The sequence below is a fragment of the Cryptococcus depauperatus genome, chromosome 4 (genome assembly GCF_001720195.1).
Source record: "Cryptococcus depauperatus CBS 7841 chromosome 4, complete sequence".
Taxonomy (NCBI): Eukaryota; Fungi; Basidiomycota; class Tremellomycetes; order Tremellales; family Cryptococcaceae; genus Cryptococcus; species Cryptococcus depauperatus.
This window is the reverse complement of record NC_089471.1, coordinates 162,598-180,169: the sequence shown is the minus strand read 5'-3', so window position 1 is coordinate 180,169 and position 17,572 is coordinate 162,598. Positions and strand designations below refer to the sequence as shown.

The window sequence follows — 17,572 nt, the reverse complement described above, 5'->3', positions numbered from 1 at the left end:
ACCATCACTCTGCCCAGTCAACGGAGGTTCTCAACCGGGCTACCCTGCAAGATATACAATGCGAGTGGTCGTTGACGTGACACACACTGTAGGTATGCCGAACCGTACAGACATCGGTTTGGTCCAAGATGTGCGTAGATCGAAGCACAACCATTCGTTACCCCTACCAAAGCTGTTCTCAGCGCAATCGCACCGTTGACTGCTTCACAGCCACGTTCATGTCAATGCGATAGAAGCACACTGTACAAGTCTTGTCGAGATACATCTTAAGCTTGAGTGTATATGATGTCGTCCAAAGGGAAGAACACTTGAGTGCTGTCGAAAGATAAATAACAAAGTGGTAATAATAAAATTACCATCTTTAAAAAAGCCGAATGACAGGAATCCGTTATCTTTTCAGGCACCGGTGAACTGATAAACCTGTCCCTCAGAAACACAAAAGATACTTGGTGCCTGTTCCTGACATACAATCTCTTTCAATCTCGCTTCTTTTGTTTTTGTTTTGTTTTGAAGGTCTGGGAATTTGACTTACCAATTTTGATGGATAGTTGTTGGTTGTCATGTGCGGTGGGTCGGCTTGGATGGGATAAGCGGTGCGCAGCGCTTGGTAGGCAACGATATTTGCCAGCATAGCGTACACTTGAATAGAGATGGCTGTGATGGACGGGCATAGCGAGGTAAACGTCAAGCCAGCAGGTCGAAATCATTTGTTCATTCGTAGAATTCCAGAGACCAAAGCACTCTGATGGATGGTATGTGACGCTCATCCTTTTGGTATATTCGGTATGCCGGGCGAGTGTTTGTTGTGTGTGAGAAACCGTCTCTGCAACTGACCAGATAGCTTTCCAGCAAGTCGTGCTTCATGCTAAAAATCCACGAGGCTATAGAGCGCAGAGATGGAGAGTTGAACTTGCCGGAAGATTACTCTGATCCGACTGGGTAAAGTGACCGGACGAAACAACTGAGAACTGCCATGTAATGGGCGATAGCCAAGGGTGTAGATTGACGTAGGTTGGCAGATCCGCCGGTTGCAAGTGTGGAGTTGTCATCCAAAGTTTGCTGGATATGCAGCATAGAGATGAGTACGGCAATACTTGTGTCATCAAATCTTGCCTACAACCCTTGACGGCTGTGATGATGCGCCGGCCATGACCCTATTCTGACATGCTGATTCGCGGAATTTCCCATCTTGGATGATTACATCTTGGTGCCTCAATGATCTTGCGAAAAAATTCATTCAGGGGAATTAACGTAAGCAGGAAAAAAAAAGACCCAGGTAGACAGGAAAAGACAGACTTTACGGGTAAAGGGCTCCCTGTGGGATGAAAGGCTCCGCCGTCTACAGCTCACCTTGTCCACTGTAGACAAGGGTGCTCTTGATACCGTCCATGTTGCGTTTGCTGCTTTGCCTTTATCCTTGAAAAGATAGGTGTTGAGGGTTGCATCTTTTTGCAATTCCTCTCTTCAGCTTACCTGATATACCGCTCCACCCGCAACTTTTTGGATTATCTACGCGACTTTGCAGACTCACTGGCGTGGTGAAGACGACAGAGCTTGACGCTTGAACAGGCTTGCCGAATCACCTACCCATTCAGCTGTCACCTGCACCGCCAACGCTACCTGACATATCTCGCCCAGTCGCTTCTCCCAGCAGCACCACTCATCACTCACCTTACACCGAAGGAAGGCGCCGGCTTCACCTTGACCCGAATCGAACCTGGTGACGAAAGGAAGCAGAGTCTGTCTTGCTGATTGGGAAGCTGTCCCTGCGGATTCTTTCCTGTCCCACCTACATCCAGTCGAGTGTATACCATGAACGACACCCAGTCCAGGACGCCGCAGGAAGGATATGATGTCTGGCTGGTCGGTGGTGCTGGCGAGGTGAGTCTCTACTCTTCTTCTCCGCATCTTTTCTCTCTCTCCAGATACAAATGCAAATACAAAAACAATTGCAAAAACAAACAAAAAGCATTTACAAAACCACAAGTCAGCCAAAATTTCTAGCAAATTCTTAATGCTGTTATCGCCGACTGCCTTTGGTGACTGGGCGCACAGACCGTCTCTCGGAAAGGAGATGGAATTAAAAGGCATATAATCCAAGGCCTTTGAATTTTTCTATTTCTTTTTTCTCTTTTCCTTCTTTTCTCTTTCTTCTTTTTCTCTCTTTTTATTATTATTCATTTTCTTTTACATTGCGACGCGTCAAGAGTCCAGTCAGCCAGCGCGTCGAGACGACGTGTGTTGCGCCAGCCTTGAACAACTTTGCGAGAACAATTTATTCGACAAGAGAGGCTCACCGTGGCCTGTTTTCCTCATTTAGTCGCCTTTTCACATCATGCTCAGCTATCGAGACTGCTAGACCACTTGCTGACCGTCCACAGCATCCGTCGCATATAGCACAACCTTCGTATCAACCACTTCCTTCGCTATCTCCCTCACCGTCCGCTTCTCCGTTTGCATTTGCACCCCCGCCTCTTTGGTCGACCTCGCCATCTGTGGCATCTCGTCCGAGTTTGGTGACACACCATTCTGAGCCCTTACCACTGAGCCAGTCTCTTTCGTATACCAACATGAAGCCTCAAGACAACGGTCATGACCAGGGATACCAGTATATCGCCAGTGTCCCAGTGAGCTATCGATCGTATTCAGGAGAGAATGATAGGCATTCTCCATCACAGACATCGACTCTGAGGCCAGTCCAGGTGACGGCCCATGTCGAATCAGTTCCTTCGCAGTCGAGCCCATTGGAAGGATCCATCCGGTACCAGCAGCGTCAATTTGTCGGCGAGCAGTATGACGCTAGCTTGACGGGTGGTCCATCGAGGACTGCTGTTTACCAGCCATCATACTATGTACCTTCCCATTCTGAACCGACTTTTGCGGATATGCCGCGATCGCTATCCTATTCAGCTAGCTATGCCCAGCCGTATGCCTATCTACCTTCTTCGACTTTTCAAAACATCGACACGATTCCTACTGAGCTTGTGAGGCATAATACATTAGGAGCGGCGGCTTCATTGTACTCGTTTGGGAAACAGCCCATCCAGGATCGGCCATTCAAATGCGACAGGTGTACACAGAGTTTTGTGAGTGTTTTGTTGACCATTCCAAGGGTTACTGCGGAATAGAGTGACTTATCCTTTTAGAATCGTAACCATGATTTGAAGCGCCACAAGAGGATTCATCTGAGTGTCAAACCCTTTGGCTGCGAAAAATGCGGCAAGACGTATGTATACTGGCTTCATATTTCTGTCATGCTTCTGATCATCCTGAAATCAGTTTTTCTCGCAAGGATGCCTTGAGAAGACATTGGCTCGTCAAAGGATGCAAAGGAGCCGAAGGAGCTACCGCGCCAATAGGTGGGTTCATCGCTGCGCCTGACTGAGCTGCAGTCAACTGACCCTAGGCAGTTGCAGGCAGCGACTCCAAAGAGAGCGTCAGCTCTACTAGCGAGTCTTCCAAGCCTCCGGCGCTGTCCCCGCCCACTCCGAGTACCCTGTCTCCGACAGAAGCTTCAAGCGTAGGAAAATCACCGACCAAGTCGTCCTCTCGCTCGGTGGCCCCGCCGCCCTTGACAACTCTGCCGTCTAGGCACTCGGCGGATCAATCCCAAATTATCATGACTCCAAGCGATATATCGTCAACATCGATTAGTGCGTCATCCATGGGCGAGACTGGAACCGTGTTGGGTATGAATGATGGATCTATTGGAATGGTTGATACGTTGGTCAGCAGCGTTAGTACAGGTAGCGTTGGTTCAATGGGCGAAGGATTTGCACATGGCGAGTATAAGAGCTTGCAGTTGGATAAGGCGAATGGCATGATTTATCAGAGCAAGACATCACCCTACCCGCGAACGGCGACCTCCCTCCCTCTATCAGGAGGCATTTATCAGCACTCGAACCATCGGCCAACGCTGAGTCTCGCTTCACCTGATCAGAGCGTTCTGCCGTCACCTACCGATAGCTCATACCAGTCACAGACTTTTTCTCCTAGCAGCCTCAGTGCTGATGAGAAGCCCAATTTTGCCATGCCATCTGCCCATTTTGCTCAGGCTTTCACGGTGCTACCTCAAAACGCCGTTTCTCAACCTCTCAAAGCGGTGAAGATGGAGGAAACGTGGAGCAGCACCAACGACACAGCACTCGAAACTTGGCAAAGATGGTAAGTTAGTTTCTGATGATAATGGATAGCCTTTGATGCGATGGATAGGCATCGCCCGCCTTTTCCATATCCTGCGTCTCCTGGCTTCGCATACATGTTTGATTCTCCTACAAGACCGGCCAGCAACAACGCTTCAAACCAGTTTCATCAACCGCCTCCACAATAATATTTCTTGTTCAAATGATACATTGTATTGAGTCCTTTCTATAGGTTCAGTTGTCAATCTTTTACTTGTCTTGGGTTTCGCTTCTCAACGGTTTTTGGGTTTTTGTCGCTTTTGGGTTTCCCATCCGGGTATCGGTTCTAGGGCTCTTGTGGGTTGAATATTTTTTGAGCCGTATCATTATTTGACATCCTATATTTCGTATAGAGTAATAGTGATGAATGTCAAATTTGCTTATGGATTTCACAAGAACGCTTCACTTTTGAATTTCTCTTGCCAAAAAACTTTTTCCTCGGTCGGAATCACGATCCAAATCACTAACGCGTCTCAACAATTGCTCACTTGTGACTGTGAATTAAGCACAAGCAAGTACAACTCCTGTCAATTAAATCCAAGAAATCCTTTGTGCATGTTAGGTGAAAGGATCAAACTAGTTGTGTCCGAAACTGAAAAGTACGTTTTGTAACGACCACATCACTCACTCTACCACTTTCTCTCTCCCATTACCATAGCTCTTCCCATTTCCTTCATCCCTCTCCCACATCAACTCGCCTCTTCTCCAAAAGCAAAGAAACCAAAACGCCGACTATTCTTCATACCATCCGGGAAACATGCCCTCTCGTGGCAGTTCATGTCAGTCCTCGTGGCTCTCATCGATCTCACCGCAGTCCATCCCAAACTTCATCTCGCGATTGGCATCGCAACGCTCCTTGCAGCCTTCATCACGGTTCTCCTCGCAGCCTTCATCGCGGTTCTCCTCGCAGCCCTTACGTAGCGCACTCAAATCGTCTGTTAATCCAACCACGAATACTACAAATACAAGCAACACAACTCCACCTTCAAGCGTTCCATTTACCAAGACTGAAGTTGATATCTATTCTCTCCAGACGATTTTTAGTAAACCTAATACTTATGATCCTGAAGTGGCTCGCTCCAGCTTTAACAATGACAGCTTTCGATCGTTTGTCTCGTCTTTTTACGACGAAACTGCAACGCCCTCAAGGATGACCTCTACTTATAAAACCTCTCTACCAAACTCATGGGTCGAACATTTTATTGACAAGAGGACTAAACGCTGGACGGAGTACAATGGAATGTCAGACGCACAACGGTTAAAAACATGGAATGACATGAGATCATCTCTTAAAACTACCCTCCCAAGTTGGGCATGGAAATCTAATGCAGAGAGCTCTTTACAGCCACCATCGTCTACAACACCACCCTCTTCACAGCCACCTTCACAGACGTTTACCCAACCGTCTTCGTATGCGCCATCTCGTCCACCCTCCCAGACCACTGGTAGATACAAATCTACTATGGATGAATCAAAGGGTATCATAGATTATGTCAGAAGCTACACTGGGTCCGGTTGTCCGCTACAGGGGAAAGACGCTCGAACTTGGATGGCTTACTATGATGTGTATGGCCGGCAGGGAATAACTCCAAATGATGTTGATGCAATTATGAGAATAACTGGATGTCGTTGGTCTAATGCGATTACACACCAGACGATGGAAGACACTATTGCGAGTTGTAACAATACAAATTGGAGCGAAGTGTTTGGAACCTCGTTCAAAACATAGTCATATCGGGTTGTTTGAGAATGGCAAGAGATAGGTGTCAACAAATATGACTGGTCAATTTGTGTTGTACCTGTATTTTATACTTGTGGTCTGCGATTTAGACAATGCACGATCTGCAAGGTGATTTGATTTGGACTTGTTGGTTTGTCAGTACTATTGATAAGGCAGCGTAGATAGAATTAACAACTGGAGTGTAGTTGGGCTTGAACAGACAGAGCAGGTCTGGCGTAAAGGAGTGAAACCTTGCGGTAGGTAGTTAGTTGAGGGTCTACTTGTATAGATCGCAAAGTCAGACTGTCTGTCCAGCAACTGCCATCCATAGCTAGTTTTAATCGAGGTATGAGAGCAGGCCAGCGTCTCGGGTGAATGTAGTCGACTGCTTTGGAGTGCGAGATGGGAGAAGCATTACTAACCTTAAGGAAAACTTGTCATGGAAACGTCTGTCTGGTACTTCAAGTCCAACTGACTCGCCTTGCTGATGTTGAAGGCGGGAAACTTGTTCAGCTTTAGCATCAACATCTTTTCGGAATAAATTCTCTCCATTTGCGCAACGATAGGGAGAAGCCGTTTCGGAGCCCCGTCGAGCTACAGGTGTTTTGTCGTAGGATACCATTTGCCCTATGATATCAAGCTTTCAAGATTTGTACAAACCCAACACAAAACTCTTACATGTTTCGAATCTCGGCCTTGCGACTCGCAGCGCTCTCGAAAATATGCCGCAACCCCTGTTTCGATTCGGAAAGATTAGCATTACGTACATAAAGCTAGTCGTAAGCCTGGCAGTCGTTTTCAATCATCCCTATTCCCTGCTTGATACACTTTAAAAATTTTCTCTGATTCGGTTGTGGCGGGAGGAGTAGTTTTCCAGGCTACTCTTTATAGTCGCTCGTAGATAAGAAGTGGAACTGCATCTGCCAACTTGCAATTAGCCAAAAAGACCAACCGGTTTGGTCCACTGTTCATCGACATCACCCTCATCTTTAAACCCGCAATGCCTTCCAACAGTTTTCCATGGCCGTTTCCCAAAAAAACCAACACCACCACAGCTCAGTCCGGCTTGGAAAAACATGGAAAGTCAAGAAAGCTCAAGAAGAGTCTCTATACGCGCATGAGTGGAAGGACTTGGTTTTCAAAGCCGGACAACGGAAAGAAAAATGAACGTAGCAACGGAGAGACCGCAGTCTTTCCTGGTTGGGAAAGCACTGACGACTGGTCCGTCCCACACTCGTTTCCCCGTTCGTACACCCAGGACCTTTTCTTTTCGTCTGCATATGACCTTTCCACCACCCGGCGTCAGTCACGGCCATCTTCTCTGCATCTTGCAAACGATAGCTATTGGCAGCGACCGTCGAGCGTCGCCGAGACGTGCCATTACTTGGAAGAAATCGAAGCCACTCCAAGTAGGGACCTTTTCCAACCACCTCTCAGGCCATTCGTACTTGAGGAAGACTTGTGGCAACGCAAGCCAAGAAGGAGCAGTTTCGGCTCAAGAGCCAAGCTGACTTGCCAGAGTCTTTTGTCACTTGGGAAAACGTCGAGTACTCTGTCAGTATACTCGCATGAGTCAAGAGACGACTCTATGAGTTTCGAGTTTTGTTCAGACGTGAGTAACGATATTTCATTTTATTTAAAAGAGAAATAAAAACAAAAACAAAATACTTGATTGTCCTCTCTACTTGTTGGTAAGAACATACGCACAGACCTCCACCTTTTGTAATCCTTTTATAATTCTGTTTTTCCCAGAATGAGATTGTTTCTTTTTTTGATTCTTTCTTTCATCTTTCTTTCATTTTTTATTTAAACAAATCGCAAAGTATACAACCTGAAGAAGGCGTATACATGATACATTGTCCTGTAGGGACGTCGTTGTGTATCCACCAACAAGCAGAGGGGACGACTCGCTCCGTCGTTTGGCTGCTGTATAACGTCGACGAGCAACTGCTAATACATCGCTCGGTTCTGTATTGTTAGCCTCGCAACATGTCTATCCCGCCACCTATACCAGCACGATCCAAGGCGAGAGCGCCTCCTACTCCCAAGCTCAACCTTGCCTTGGAACCATCACCAATTTTATCCGACATTCACTCGATGCCGTCTACGCCCAACTATTTGGCTCTCGGCTCTCCACTCTTTCCGAGCCAACATTCAGGCCAAAGACAGTCATCCTTGCCTCAGGAGCTCGAGGCGAAAATGTCCAGCCTCGCCTCGCCATCGACGATCCATTTCTCTGCATCCCCGACACTTTCCGGCCCTGGCGGCAGATCACCTTTGGTTGGTGGCCCGTCGCCTTTTGGCAAGCGGCGGGCTTCGAGGATGATGGACAAGGATCCGCACAAGGTGCGAGATGGAGTAGAAAAAAAGAATGCTAGTAGCGGTGTCTATACCCGTAGGTGTACTTTCTCGTGGGGAGGCTCGGCTGATGCTTGATCTCCACAGCACCAACCTTTCCGGGGCCCTGCGGCCACCAATCACCTCACATGCCTACCACACCATCTGATAGCTATGCTACGCCTCGTATCGCTTACCGCAACACTTTTGAGTCGATGCCCATCTCTCCTTCTTCTTCCGGGCGATCATCCTCAACCGATCACTCGGACTCGATTGCACCTCCAAAAACGCCAATGAGTCCATCGAATAGGATCAGCAAGCTGACCCACAACGTGAAACGGTTGTCTAGTATGGCTGCGCTCAACTTTGCGAGCAAAGAGCGCAAGGCGCCGGGAGGAACTTTTGATCGAGAGAGGGATCTGTTCTTTCCTCCCGTTGCTCATTCATACAGTTCGAGTAGTATCAGCCACAGCCGTCAGTTGAGCTGGGACCATTATAGCTCCAACACTTCATATACATCCTGTACCTCTCCAAGTCCAATTCCAACTCCAACTCCTGGACTTGGTATCAGTATGGAAGAGACTAGGCCGACAAGCGCGTCTGCGACAGTGATATTTGACGGTATAGAGGGAAAGGAAATGTCGAGTCCTGTTCAAAAGGGCAAGAGAAAGCCTGTGCCTAAATTGGAGAATGAGTTATAGACTGGACCCAGGCATCAAAGGCGAGTATTTGAATCAGTCTGACAACCACTTGTGTGAAGGAATCTGTTGCAACATTAAGCAAATCTATCAACATCATCGCTAATTAATTTAACATAATATTGCTCTTACAAATTAGTGCTCTACTCTCCTCCGTATCAAAGAAAAGGAGGGTCCGTTGTAATAAAAGTATGCCATTCTTTACCTGTGTTTATACAGTTGCATATCTTACAGGCATTATTCTAATAAGGACACTCTCCATCGAACAGCCTCGTATCCCCATCCAAAGTGTACCACAGCGGATGCTAAAACTAGAAAAGGACTCGGTCCCCAATAGATTGCCACACCTTCATTATAAATCAAGTTGTTGGACCGACTCACTGAATTCCCGACAACAGCTGCCAGAACAATGAATGCGATCCAAGTGAAAAGAAAGCAGACGGCGACAGAGATGAAATGTATCATGGCAAGAGAGTAGAGTTTGTCCTTGTTGGGAGCTGGAGAGACACGGTAAGAATAGCGAATGGTGTAGGCGTGATGGAAGAGAGAGGCCAAGACTAGCGAAAAGGCTATGCGAAACATCATGCGTCAGATCGAATGCCCAGTATCTAAATCACAACTTACCAACTACAGATGTGATGGCCGCGTTTCCGAGATTGAGACTAATGTCATTTGGTATAGGGAACCCAAAGTAGCCCACAGGAACCTGCCATTGAAAACCTCTGTATATACACCCCAATTCATCAGTGATGACCAAATTACTGGCATTATAACCACAGTAATTTTGAGAGGCAAAACGGATGACGGTATTTCTCGTGGCGACAGAGACGTACCACACCGAATCAGCCGAAGCGAAAGCTGCGATGGCGAGGAGAGTGCAAGAGATAATGGGGTAGCTGAGATGGTATGGAAGACCAACAGTCCTGTTGACCATGTTTTATCAAGGTCCTATTTGAGATACGCCAGTATGTTGCGAGTTTTGGAGGTGAGGAAAAGTTGAGGGCGAGACCGGTGATTGCGATATAAACTGGATTAATTTACAGTTGTGGTTCGGGTTGCGTGACAAGGTTGGCAGCTAGACAAAGAGATGAGATATAAACGCTTGGATTGAAGGATGGTAAAATATAACCAGAAAATCCATGGCGTCACCTGCTGCAGAGGCTCAGTGGCATAACGTAGCGATTTCTCAGCAGCGGAGTTGCTTCCACGGCATAAAGGATGCCAGTGTCTCAGAGCTGCCATGAATGGATGTTTTCTAGTTGACCACCGACTTCTTCCAAGGTTCTTTTGCGTAGTGAGCTGTATTGGCGACAAGACATCTGTATCAGATTGATTTGATTTGAAAGGAAATGTAAAATGCAAAATTGTTTATAAATGTTGAGAAGAGATGGAAAGTAAAGGTGGAGGCACTGTCCGGACATTAATAATAACCGGACATTTACGTGGAAGGTGGAGTGGAGTAATGACCACTTGCAATGAATGACAAAGTTTCTTGTCTTTTTCTCTTTTTCTTTTCAACTTTGTTCTTTTAAAATCAACTTGGAATGAGGTTTTCGCTATCTTTCACAGCGGTTGCGGTCTCAGTACTGTCGCTTGTCAGCGCAAGTAATGTTGTGGATCTCGATCCTGCCAATTTTGACCAGGTTTGTGGATTCATCTAGGGTATAGAGGTCATGAAGACGAGCCTGTACGCTGACTGAGAGAGTGTAGTATGTTGGAGGCGACAGGGGCGCTCTGGTCGAGTTGTATGTTTTTAGGACACATCGCAAGTTTGTTTGCTGACTGCTGAATAGCTTTGCTCCGTGAGTAATGACAAAGATAAAGGAATGGGTGCTGAACACGTCAAGGTGGTGTGGCCACTGCAAAAACCGTGAGTGGATACCATTGGGATGGACGCCGTCTTATGTTTCCTCAGTTGCACCTACATACGAACATCTTGCGGACGCCTTTCCGTCTGACAAGGTTGTCATTGCCAAAACAGATGCTGATGGCGTCGGTCGGGACCTCGGAAGCCGATTTGGCGTGACTGGTTTCCCCAGTACGTATGATGAGAACAGATGAGATCCCCTTGCTAAGAAGTTGTCAAGCTTTGAAGTGGTTCCCCGCTGGCTCCCAGGAGCCTGTACCTTATTCTGGTGCTCGTGACCTTGAGACTTTGGCTGCGTTGTTCGTCCAACTGTCGCTGGAATAAAGGTTACATCAAAGCTGATGTAGATCTTGCAGCGTTAGCAAACAATCTGGCATCAAGTCTAGCATCAAACCTCCTCCCCCTCCTGCCTATACTGAACTCGATGCGACCAATTTTGATGACATTGCCCTAGATGAGAGCAAGAATGTCTTGGTTGCATTCACTGCTCCATGGGTTTGTTTTCCTTTGCTTTGCGGTACTTGGAAAGGCTGACTTGGGCATAGTGCGGCCACTGCAAGACTATGAAGCCTACCTATGAAATCGTCGCCAAGATCTTTTCCTCAGACCCTGACGTCGTTATTGCCCTCATGAACGCAGATGACGCTGATAACAGGCCTATTGCTGCTCGTTACGACGTTTCTAGCTATCCTACTATCAAATACTTCCCCAAGGGATCCAAAGATCCTATTGACTATGAAACTGGGCGCGCTGCCGAACAGTTTGTTGACTGGATCAACGAACACGCTGGAACCCACAGGACTGTCTCTGGACTTCTCTCTGATACTGCTGGTAAAGTCCTCACTCTTGACCAACTTGCTTCCGGCTTTTTCACTGGCACCAGCAATGAGCGAAACAAGATCATCAAGAAGGCCAAGGAGGCTGTTGTTGCTCTCGACAGGCATACTAGGACTACTGCCGACTATTATGTCAAAGCGATGGAGAATGTCCTTGCTAAAGGCGAAGGGTGGCTGACCAAGGAGCAGGCACGGTAAGTTTGTTGCTCAGTGGTCGGGAAAGTGTTGACTCGTCACCAGGCTTGCTGGACTTCTCGCATCCCCCTCTCTTGCTCCTACAAAACTTGACGAGCTCAAGATCAAGATCAACATTCTCTCATCTTTCGCCGCTCAAAAGGTCTCAGAAGCTTACGAATCTGTAGAGGAAATGATTGAAGATACAGTGGATGGTATTAAACAAGTACCATTCAATATCAAGGACGGTGTCGAGAAGTTTGCCGAAGGCGTTGAACAGAAAGCTAAGAAGGTGAAAAGCGAGCTTTGAGCGGCTACACCCGATAGAATGAATGGCTTTTTTCACCATCTACCTGATCGAACCGTATAAGAATTAGAATTGTCGTGTGAGCAGCGAATGGTTTTATTTGATGTGCCAGAACGATTAGCTATTGATTAATGGTCCATTTCTCTTGTTCAAATGTTGCTACCTTGACTGTGCCCGCTCTCAACTACGCCTGGAATCATTCGTATCTGTTGTAATTATTCTTTACATCTATTTTACATTTCCAGTTCCTCGTCGATAAGATTCCAGGATTAAGTTGAAATACACCGTGGGAAAATTATGTGATACGATGTCTTTTATACCTTTAAGACTTTTTTTATAAATCGAATCTTAAAAGTGATTCTATTTCTATTCCCGACTTGACATTTTTGTTATCATCACGTCGCTCACCACAGCGCTACATATAAGAGCTTCGCGCTCACTCATCACAGCTGCACCCAACGTAGTCAAAAACTCCTCCAAGCTCATTCTACCTCATCTGTCTAGACATTTTGCCATATCGAGCAGAATGGGTCACGAAAAAGTTGCTATCATTGGTTCTGGTAACTGGCAAGTGGTAGTTCCTTCCAACCATGGTCAGACAACTAACTCGTCAACGAGCACAGGGGTACGGCTATTGCTCGTCTTGCTGGGATCAACACCAAGAAACATAATGACGTGTTTGATGACTCTCGTGTCCCCGTTTGGGTTTTTGAAGAACAAGTTTGTCCTCTAGCATAATGTACACCTACCTGTTCTCACAACAAGCCGCGATGGGATTTAGTTTGAAGGTCGAAAATTGACAGAAATCATCAATGAAACGCATGAGAACAAAAAGTATCTTCCGGATATCAAATTGCCCGACAACATTGTGGCTGTTCCAGACCTCTTGGAGGCCGTGAAAGAAGCTACTGCTCTTGTCTTTGTAACTCCTCATCAATGTATGTATCTCTTTGGTGTTAAGGAAACACGCGTGAACTGACAAAAGGGTGGGAAGTTTTAGGAAAGATTCTTGACGAGCTGGAGGGCCATGTTAAAAAAGATGCCAAAGCTATCAGTCTCATTAAGGTAGCTCTTGATTGTGGCGTGGCAACTGAGTTGACGCAAAGAGTGTAGGGTGTGGAGGTAAAGGAAGCCAACATTTACCTATTCGCGGATGTTATCGAAAAGCGCTTAGGAATTTCCACATCTGCCTTAAGTGGGGCCAACATTGCAAACGAAGTTGCAAAAGATACATTTTCAGAGACAACTGTAGGCTATAGGACCGAAGAAGAAGGAAAATTGTGGCAAATGCTGTTTCAGACTGATAAATTCAAAGTCCAGCTCATCGACGATGTAAGTCACCCCTCTCGTCTTGTTTCAGATGATATGTGTTAATCTAGCCTAATCTAGGTGACTGGAGTGAGTTTGTGTGGTGCTCTCAAGAATATAGTAGCAGTCGCTGCTGGAATTTGTGATGGTCTTGGTTATGGCAGCAATTCTAAATGTGCGTCGCCCTCTACACTACACTAAACTAGACTGACATGATGTGATGGCTTAATAATTAGCTGCTATCATGCGTATTGGACTTCTCGAGATGAAGTATTTTTGTCAAGAGTTTTTCCGAGACGTTAAAGAAGAATCATTCCTCCAAGAGAGTGCTGGTGTGAGCGATGTGATTACCAGTTGTCTCTCGGGGAGAAACTACAGGGTTGCTGTAGAGTTTGTTCGCCAGAAAAAGGTGCGTCCATTGCATTTCGCGGCAAGAGGCACCAAGTAGGGAAGTGGCTAATACAGTCATTAGTCATTTGATGAGCTGGAGGTCGAAATGTTGAATGGTCAGAGTAGGCTAACTCCATTTCTAAATTTCATTGGCTTTGCTAACAAACGCTGGCAGAGCTTCAGGGTATTCACACTGTATGTTCATTGTTTTTCACTCCTCATCCTCGCTTATATCTCTAAAATAAACGCTGATTTTGATCCCTAACAGGCCAAAGATGTTCACAACTTTCTGAGTGCGCGAAAACAATCTCGTGTCTATCCCTTGTTTGACAAGGTCTACCAAATCGCATGGGAGGGTCTTGATCCTGCTCAGTTAACAGAAGGACTCTAAGATTAGCACCAGTTACAAGGTCTGTGGAGAGTTGCAAAGATTAAAGATGATATGGTATGGCTTGGATTAGGATAGCTCAGTTTCATACGTTATGCAAAGATGATCATGTCATTTGTAATGCTGATTCTCGAACCATATTTTGAAAGAAAAGAGAAACTTTGTTTCGATGTACATTTCTCCAAAAAAAAATCAATTGTATGAAACCTGCAAGATGATGATGGTGTCTCATTTTCAACAGCTAATCTCATTCCTATATGCTCCTTCCCATTACCAGCTTACCGTGTACCATTCAAGAGTTTGTTGGGCTGAGTGTGGACAAGATGTTCAATACTGTGCCAGGACGAGTAAGCCATACGTTATTCCCCTTCAAACCAAAAAGATACATACCACATACGGGACGATCTTCCATTTGACTTTGGAACAGTACCTATCCCAATCTTTGTCTCCATACTTTCGCCTACATGCTTCTTCATCCCGAGCCTGACGATGCACGAGCAGGACGATAAAGTAAATGAGATAGAAATAGGTGAGGGGAGTGTGAAAGCCTGTGGGGAGACACCAGCCGAGACTAGTTGGAGTCAACATATATTTTACCCAGGCAACAAGGGCAAAGAGAATACTGACGCGATGAGCCAATCACCAAAGTAGTTCTACGTTCGTGTCAGTCAGTAATCCTTGTCCCAGCTCAGGAGATACACGTACAGGGTGTCGAGATCGTCCCCACCAACCTGAAGTCAAAAGCTTTGTGCCGCGGTCAGTTTGCATAAATTCGAGGTCTAAGTTTTTATCAGCGTTTCATGTAACAAGACGCCAAAAAGACAAGAGACTGACTCTTTGGATTCTTGCCAGCCCTAAAGTTGGCCTTTTCATTATTGGCAACTCTGAAAATCCACATGCCTGCTACTTCTACACCAACAACCAAGGCAGTCGCAACGGGGCCAAGTGTAACTGGGTTGAATGCAAGGAAACGTGCTTGAAGCCCATAAGTGAATGGGACCCAGGTGAGGTCACCAAAAGCGAGCATGAAGCCAAAGCCGTCGGTTGTGATGTCCATCTGGTTAAGGATGGTATGCTGCACAACGTCAAGCCCAAGAGCAAAGCATAAAGACGGACGCACCTCTTGCAAAAGACAATCCAAGACATACCACCCTTGAGAAGCCAAGACGATCCACATACTGTCTGTCAATTTCCCCAGCCTCGTGTACTGCTCGCAGGCGCAAGAAATATTAAGGAGCAACCAGAGAATCATACCCGGACGGACTTCATTAAATGTCTTGATATCAAACGTGGGAAACTTGGGAAACGTCGGGTTCAGAGGACGGCCCAGGAAGAACTATGGCGTGTCAACCCAAGACAACAGACGTGAGTACTCACATCATAGAAAAAGTTGCCAGTGTTGCCTCCGAGGGCGAGCAGCTCGCCTGAAAAGTAGCTCCACGCATACACCCAACTCGCCTGGACGATCGCCATCGCCAGACTCGCAGACATGAGCGGCAGGAAATGGTGGTACAACCAAGTAAACGCCTCAATGCCCCGGGGCTGCACGAGGATGCCGGTGATGATCCCCATCACCAGGAGCAACGTATACAGACCTACACCCCGTCAGTGAGAGCGAGAGCGACGGACTCACCATTCATGCGATACGTCTTTCGACTGCCATCCCGCAACAGGTTGCCCTGGATCCTCTCGCCGGGCAAAACCAGCTCACAGACGATGCAAAACACATACCATCCGACGTACACCCCTGCCGCCTTCCACTCCCACAGCTTGCCTGCAGCATCCGGATAGTCACCTACCAAGCGCCAGGCGCTCCTCAACGACGTCGGTGCACATCCGGCCACATCGTTACAGGCGAAAAAGGTGAGATAGGCCAGCACCGGGGTACAGAGTGTGATGGCTGCTGTGCCCCATGGTCCAAAGAATTCAGTCGGCCTTGAAGATGGATTCAGCTCTGCATAGCTCTTTCTTGTCGGATGTGCTGGCAGGTCAATCTGGGCCGTTGCGGTGATGACGGTTGTTTTTTCAGACATTTCGAGATGGAAATGCAGTTGAAAAAAAAAGATGGTACGATGCATCAGTTTATACCAAACTTTCCAGCCAATCGCCTAATTTCTTTTCCATCGCCAACAAAATCTTGCTTGCATACGGGTCTGTCGACGGCCCGCTCTGCGTCAGGCTGGCAGGAAGGTCGAGAGAGAGATGCACCTGCTGGCGAGGAAATTTTCGGGCTGCATACGAGTCAGCCCTGTCCGCGAACCAGCCACCTACCGAGCCTCGCTGCCATCGACAACGACGCATCGTTCGTGCCAGCTCTGTACAGCGGCGTACAAGCCACTGGCATGCTCTGCCACTGTCAGCGTCCGCCATCGCGATGCATACTTACGCGACGGGCAGGCATGGCAACGCTCCAGTCGACGGCCAGTCTGCCGTTTCCGCTGGCCTCCTGGCCGTCCGACGGCGCTGCTCCCACCCAGACAAACAGCGTGTCGGTGAGACGGGTGAGGTGAAAGTGGAAGCTGGGAGAAGAAGGAAGAGAAGGTGGAATATGGATATGAGCAGTTGTGATTGTCATGGCGGAGTATAAAAAGAGAAAAAAGAATAAGAATTCATAATTGTATTTTCTTTTTACATTTATATCATCATGGCTGACCGCACGCCACCTTCGTCCAAGCACAACACACCTCAGCCGCATCTGTCGCCCTCGCTGTCGTATACAGACCCTCATCCGCTGTCACGCATGCAGGAGCCGTCACCGACGCCTGGTGGGGCCAAGAAGGAGACGGACGATGATGAACGGATGGACGAGCAGCCGGCCGTGGCGGGTGAAGAAGGGATGCGAGAGGAAGGCTGGGAAGAGCATGAACCTGGTCACGGAGGCTCGGATCTGAGTGGCGAGGAGAATGAGAGTGTAGGAAGAGGTGAAAAGAAGCGGACGTCCATCTTTGTGAATCCCAGTTTCTCCAGCCAGGTGTCAGCACTAACGTGAGTAGAGAAAACGCAAGGCGAAGGATATGGTGAAGAAGACGGTGGCAGCGTTGACAAAAGGACGAGGTGACTCTACGAGTGGGATGGTAGGAGGTGGAAAGGGAAAAGGCGCTCATTTGGGTGATGATGATGTGGTGGATAGATGGAGTCGAGGTAGGTGGCTTGGATGTCGGTCGCGGCTGATGGTTTGCAGATATTGGAGACGTCTTTGTTGACAGAGAGTAGTTATGCAGATGAGGTTGATGAATCTCGCAACGTTTGCCTACGATCCAAACCAGCTCTTGAGATACGACCACAACCCTCGGGTTGGCATTGATGTCTCTTGCAGGCCTGGCGTCTGCTCTAGCAGAGGCGACACCGTTTGCTCAGTCTCGAGCG

The 17,572-nt window shown here is 47.3% G+C and overlaps 10 protein-coding genes across 10 annotated transcripts; 6 read left to right on the top strand and 4 right to left on the bottom strand.

The window, feature by feature from the left end:
* Window positions 1-1,812: 1,812 nt before the first annotated feature.
* L203_103335 (uncharacterized protein) lies at window positions 1,813-4,330 on the top strand (the record flags this gene model as incomplete). Its single annotated transcript, XM_066212737.1, has 6 exons — window positions 1,813-1,881; window positions 2,382-3,086; window positions 3,147-3,226; window positions 3,280-3,359; window positions 3,411-4,164; window positions 4,213-4,330. The coding sequence occupies 6 exons, from the start codon at window positions 1,813-1,815 to the stop codon at window positions 4,328-4,330; spliced, it is 1,806 nt and encodes a 601-aa protein (XP_066068834.1).
* A 608-nt stretch (window positions 4,331-4,938) lies between these two features.
* L203_103334 (uncharacterized protein) lies at window positions 4,939-5,910 on the top strand (the record flags this gene model as incomplete). The annotated part of the gene is made up of 1 exon (XM_066212736.1): window positions 4,939-5,910. One exon carries the CDS (start codon window positions 4,939-4,941, stop codon window positions 5,908-5,910), a length of 972 nt encoding a protein of 323 aa, XP_066068833.1.
* A 328-nt stretch (window positions 5,911-6,238) lies between these two features.
* L203_103333 (uncharacterized protein) lies at window positions 6,239-6,523 on the bottom strand (the record flags this gene model as incomplete). The annotated part of the gene is made up of 1 exon (XM_066212735.1): window positions 6,239-6,523. The coding sequence occupies one exon, from the start codon at window positions 6,521-6,523 to the stop codon at window positions 6,239-6,241; it is 285 nt and encodes a 94-aa protein (XP_066068832.1).
* A 1,367-nt stretch (window positions 6,524-7,890) lies between these two features.
* L203_103332 (uncharacterized protein) lies at window positions 7,891-8,939 on the top strand (the record flags this gene model as incomplete). The annotated part of the gene is made up of 2 exons (XM_066212734.1): window positions 7,891-8,296; window positions 8,347-8,939. 2 exons carry the CDS (start codon window positions 7,891-7,893, stop codon window positions 8,937-8,939), a joined length of 999 nt encoding a protein of 332 aa, XP_066068831.1.
* A 234-nt stretch (window positions 8,940-9,173) lies between these two features.
* On the bottom strand, window positions 9,174-9,870 carry L203_103331 (uncharacterized protein; the record flags this gene model as incomplete). The annotated part of the gene is made up of 2 exons (XM_066212733.1): window positions 9,174-9,505; window positions 9,561-9,870. The coding sequence occupies 2 exons, from the start codon at window positions 9,868-9,870 to the stop codon at window positions 9,174-9,176; spliced, it is 642 nt and encodes a 213-aa protein (XP_066068830.1).
* A 610-nt stretch (window positions 9,871-10,480) lies between these two features.
* Window positions 10,481-12,123, top strand: L203_103330 (protein disulfide-isomerase domain; the record flags this gene model as incomplete). The annotated part of the gene is made up of 9 exons (XM_066212732.1): window positions 10,481-10,579; window positions 10,647-10,681; window positions 10,730-10,738; window positions 10,784-10,806; window positions 10,852-10,974; window positions 11,024-11,102; window positions 11,160-11,298; window positions 11,349-11,833; window positions 11,880-12,123. The coding sequence occupies 9 exons, from the start codon at window positions 10,481-10,483 to the stop codon at window positions 12,121-12,123; spliced, it is 1,236 nt and encodes a 411-aa protein (XP_066068829.1).
* A 523-nt stretch (window positions 12,124-12,646) lies between these two features.
* Window positions 12,647-14,209, top strand: L203_103329 (glycerol-3-phosphate dehydrogenase (NAD(+)); the record flags this gene model as incomplete). Its single annotated transcript, XM_066212731.1, has 10 exons — window positions 12,647-12,687; window positions 12,744-12,840; window positions 12,902-13,058; window positions 13,115-13,185; window positions 13,234-13,452; window positions 13,510-13,603; window positions 13,665-13,837; window positions 13,901-13,940; window positions 13,994-14,013; window positions 14,087-14,209. 10 exons carry the CDS (start codon window positions 12,647-12,649, stop codon window positions 14,207-14,209), a joined length of 1,035 nt encoding a protein of 344 aa, XP_066068828.1.
* Window positions 14,210-14,484: 275 nt separating this feature from the next.
* L203_103328 (uncharacterized protein) lies at window positions 14,485-16,239 on the bottom strand (the record flags this gene model as incomplete). Its single annotated transcript, XM_066212730.1, has 8 exons — window positions 14,485-14,539; window positions 14,604-14,777; window positions 14,834-14,859; window positions 14,912-14,985; window positions 15,041-15,281; window positions 15,327-15,503; window positions 15,584-15,801; window positions 15,918-16,239. The coding sequence occupies 8 exons, from the start codon at window positions 16,237-16,239 to the stop codon at window positions 14,485-14,487; spliced, it is 1,287 nt and encodes a 428-aa protein (XP_066068827.1).
* A 49-nt stretch (window positions 16,240-16,288) lies between these two features.
* On the bottom strand, window positions 16,289-16,781 carry L203_103327 (uncharacterized protein; the record flags this gene model as incomplete). The annotated part of the gene is made up of 2 exons (XM_066212729.1): window positions 16,289-16,543; window positions 16,593-16,781. The coding sequence occupies 2 exons, from the start codon at window positions 16,779-16,781 to the stop codon at window positions 16,289-16,291; spliced, it is 444 nt and encodes a 147-aa protein (XP_066068826.1).
* Window positions 16,782-16,850: 69 nt separating this feature from the next.
* On the top strand, window positions 16,851-17,419 carry L203_103326 (uncharacterized protein; the record flags this gene model as incomplete). The annotated part of the gene is made up of 3 exons (XM_066212728.1): window positions 16,851-17,153; window positions 17,200-17,347; window positions 17,397-17,419. 3 exons carry the CDS (start codon window positions 16,851-16,853, stop codon window positions 17,417-17,419), a joined length of 474 nt encoding a protein of 157 aa, XP_066068825.1.
* Between the last annotated feature and the right edge of the window lie 153 nt (window positions 17,420-17,572).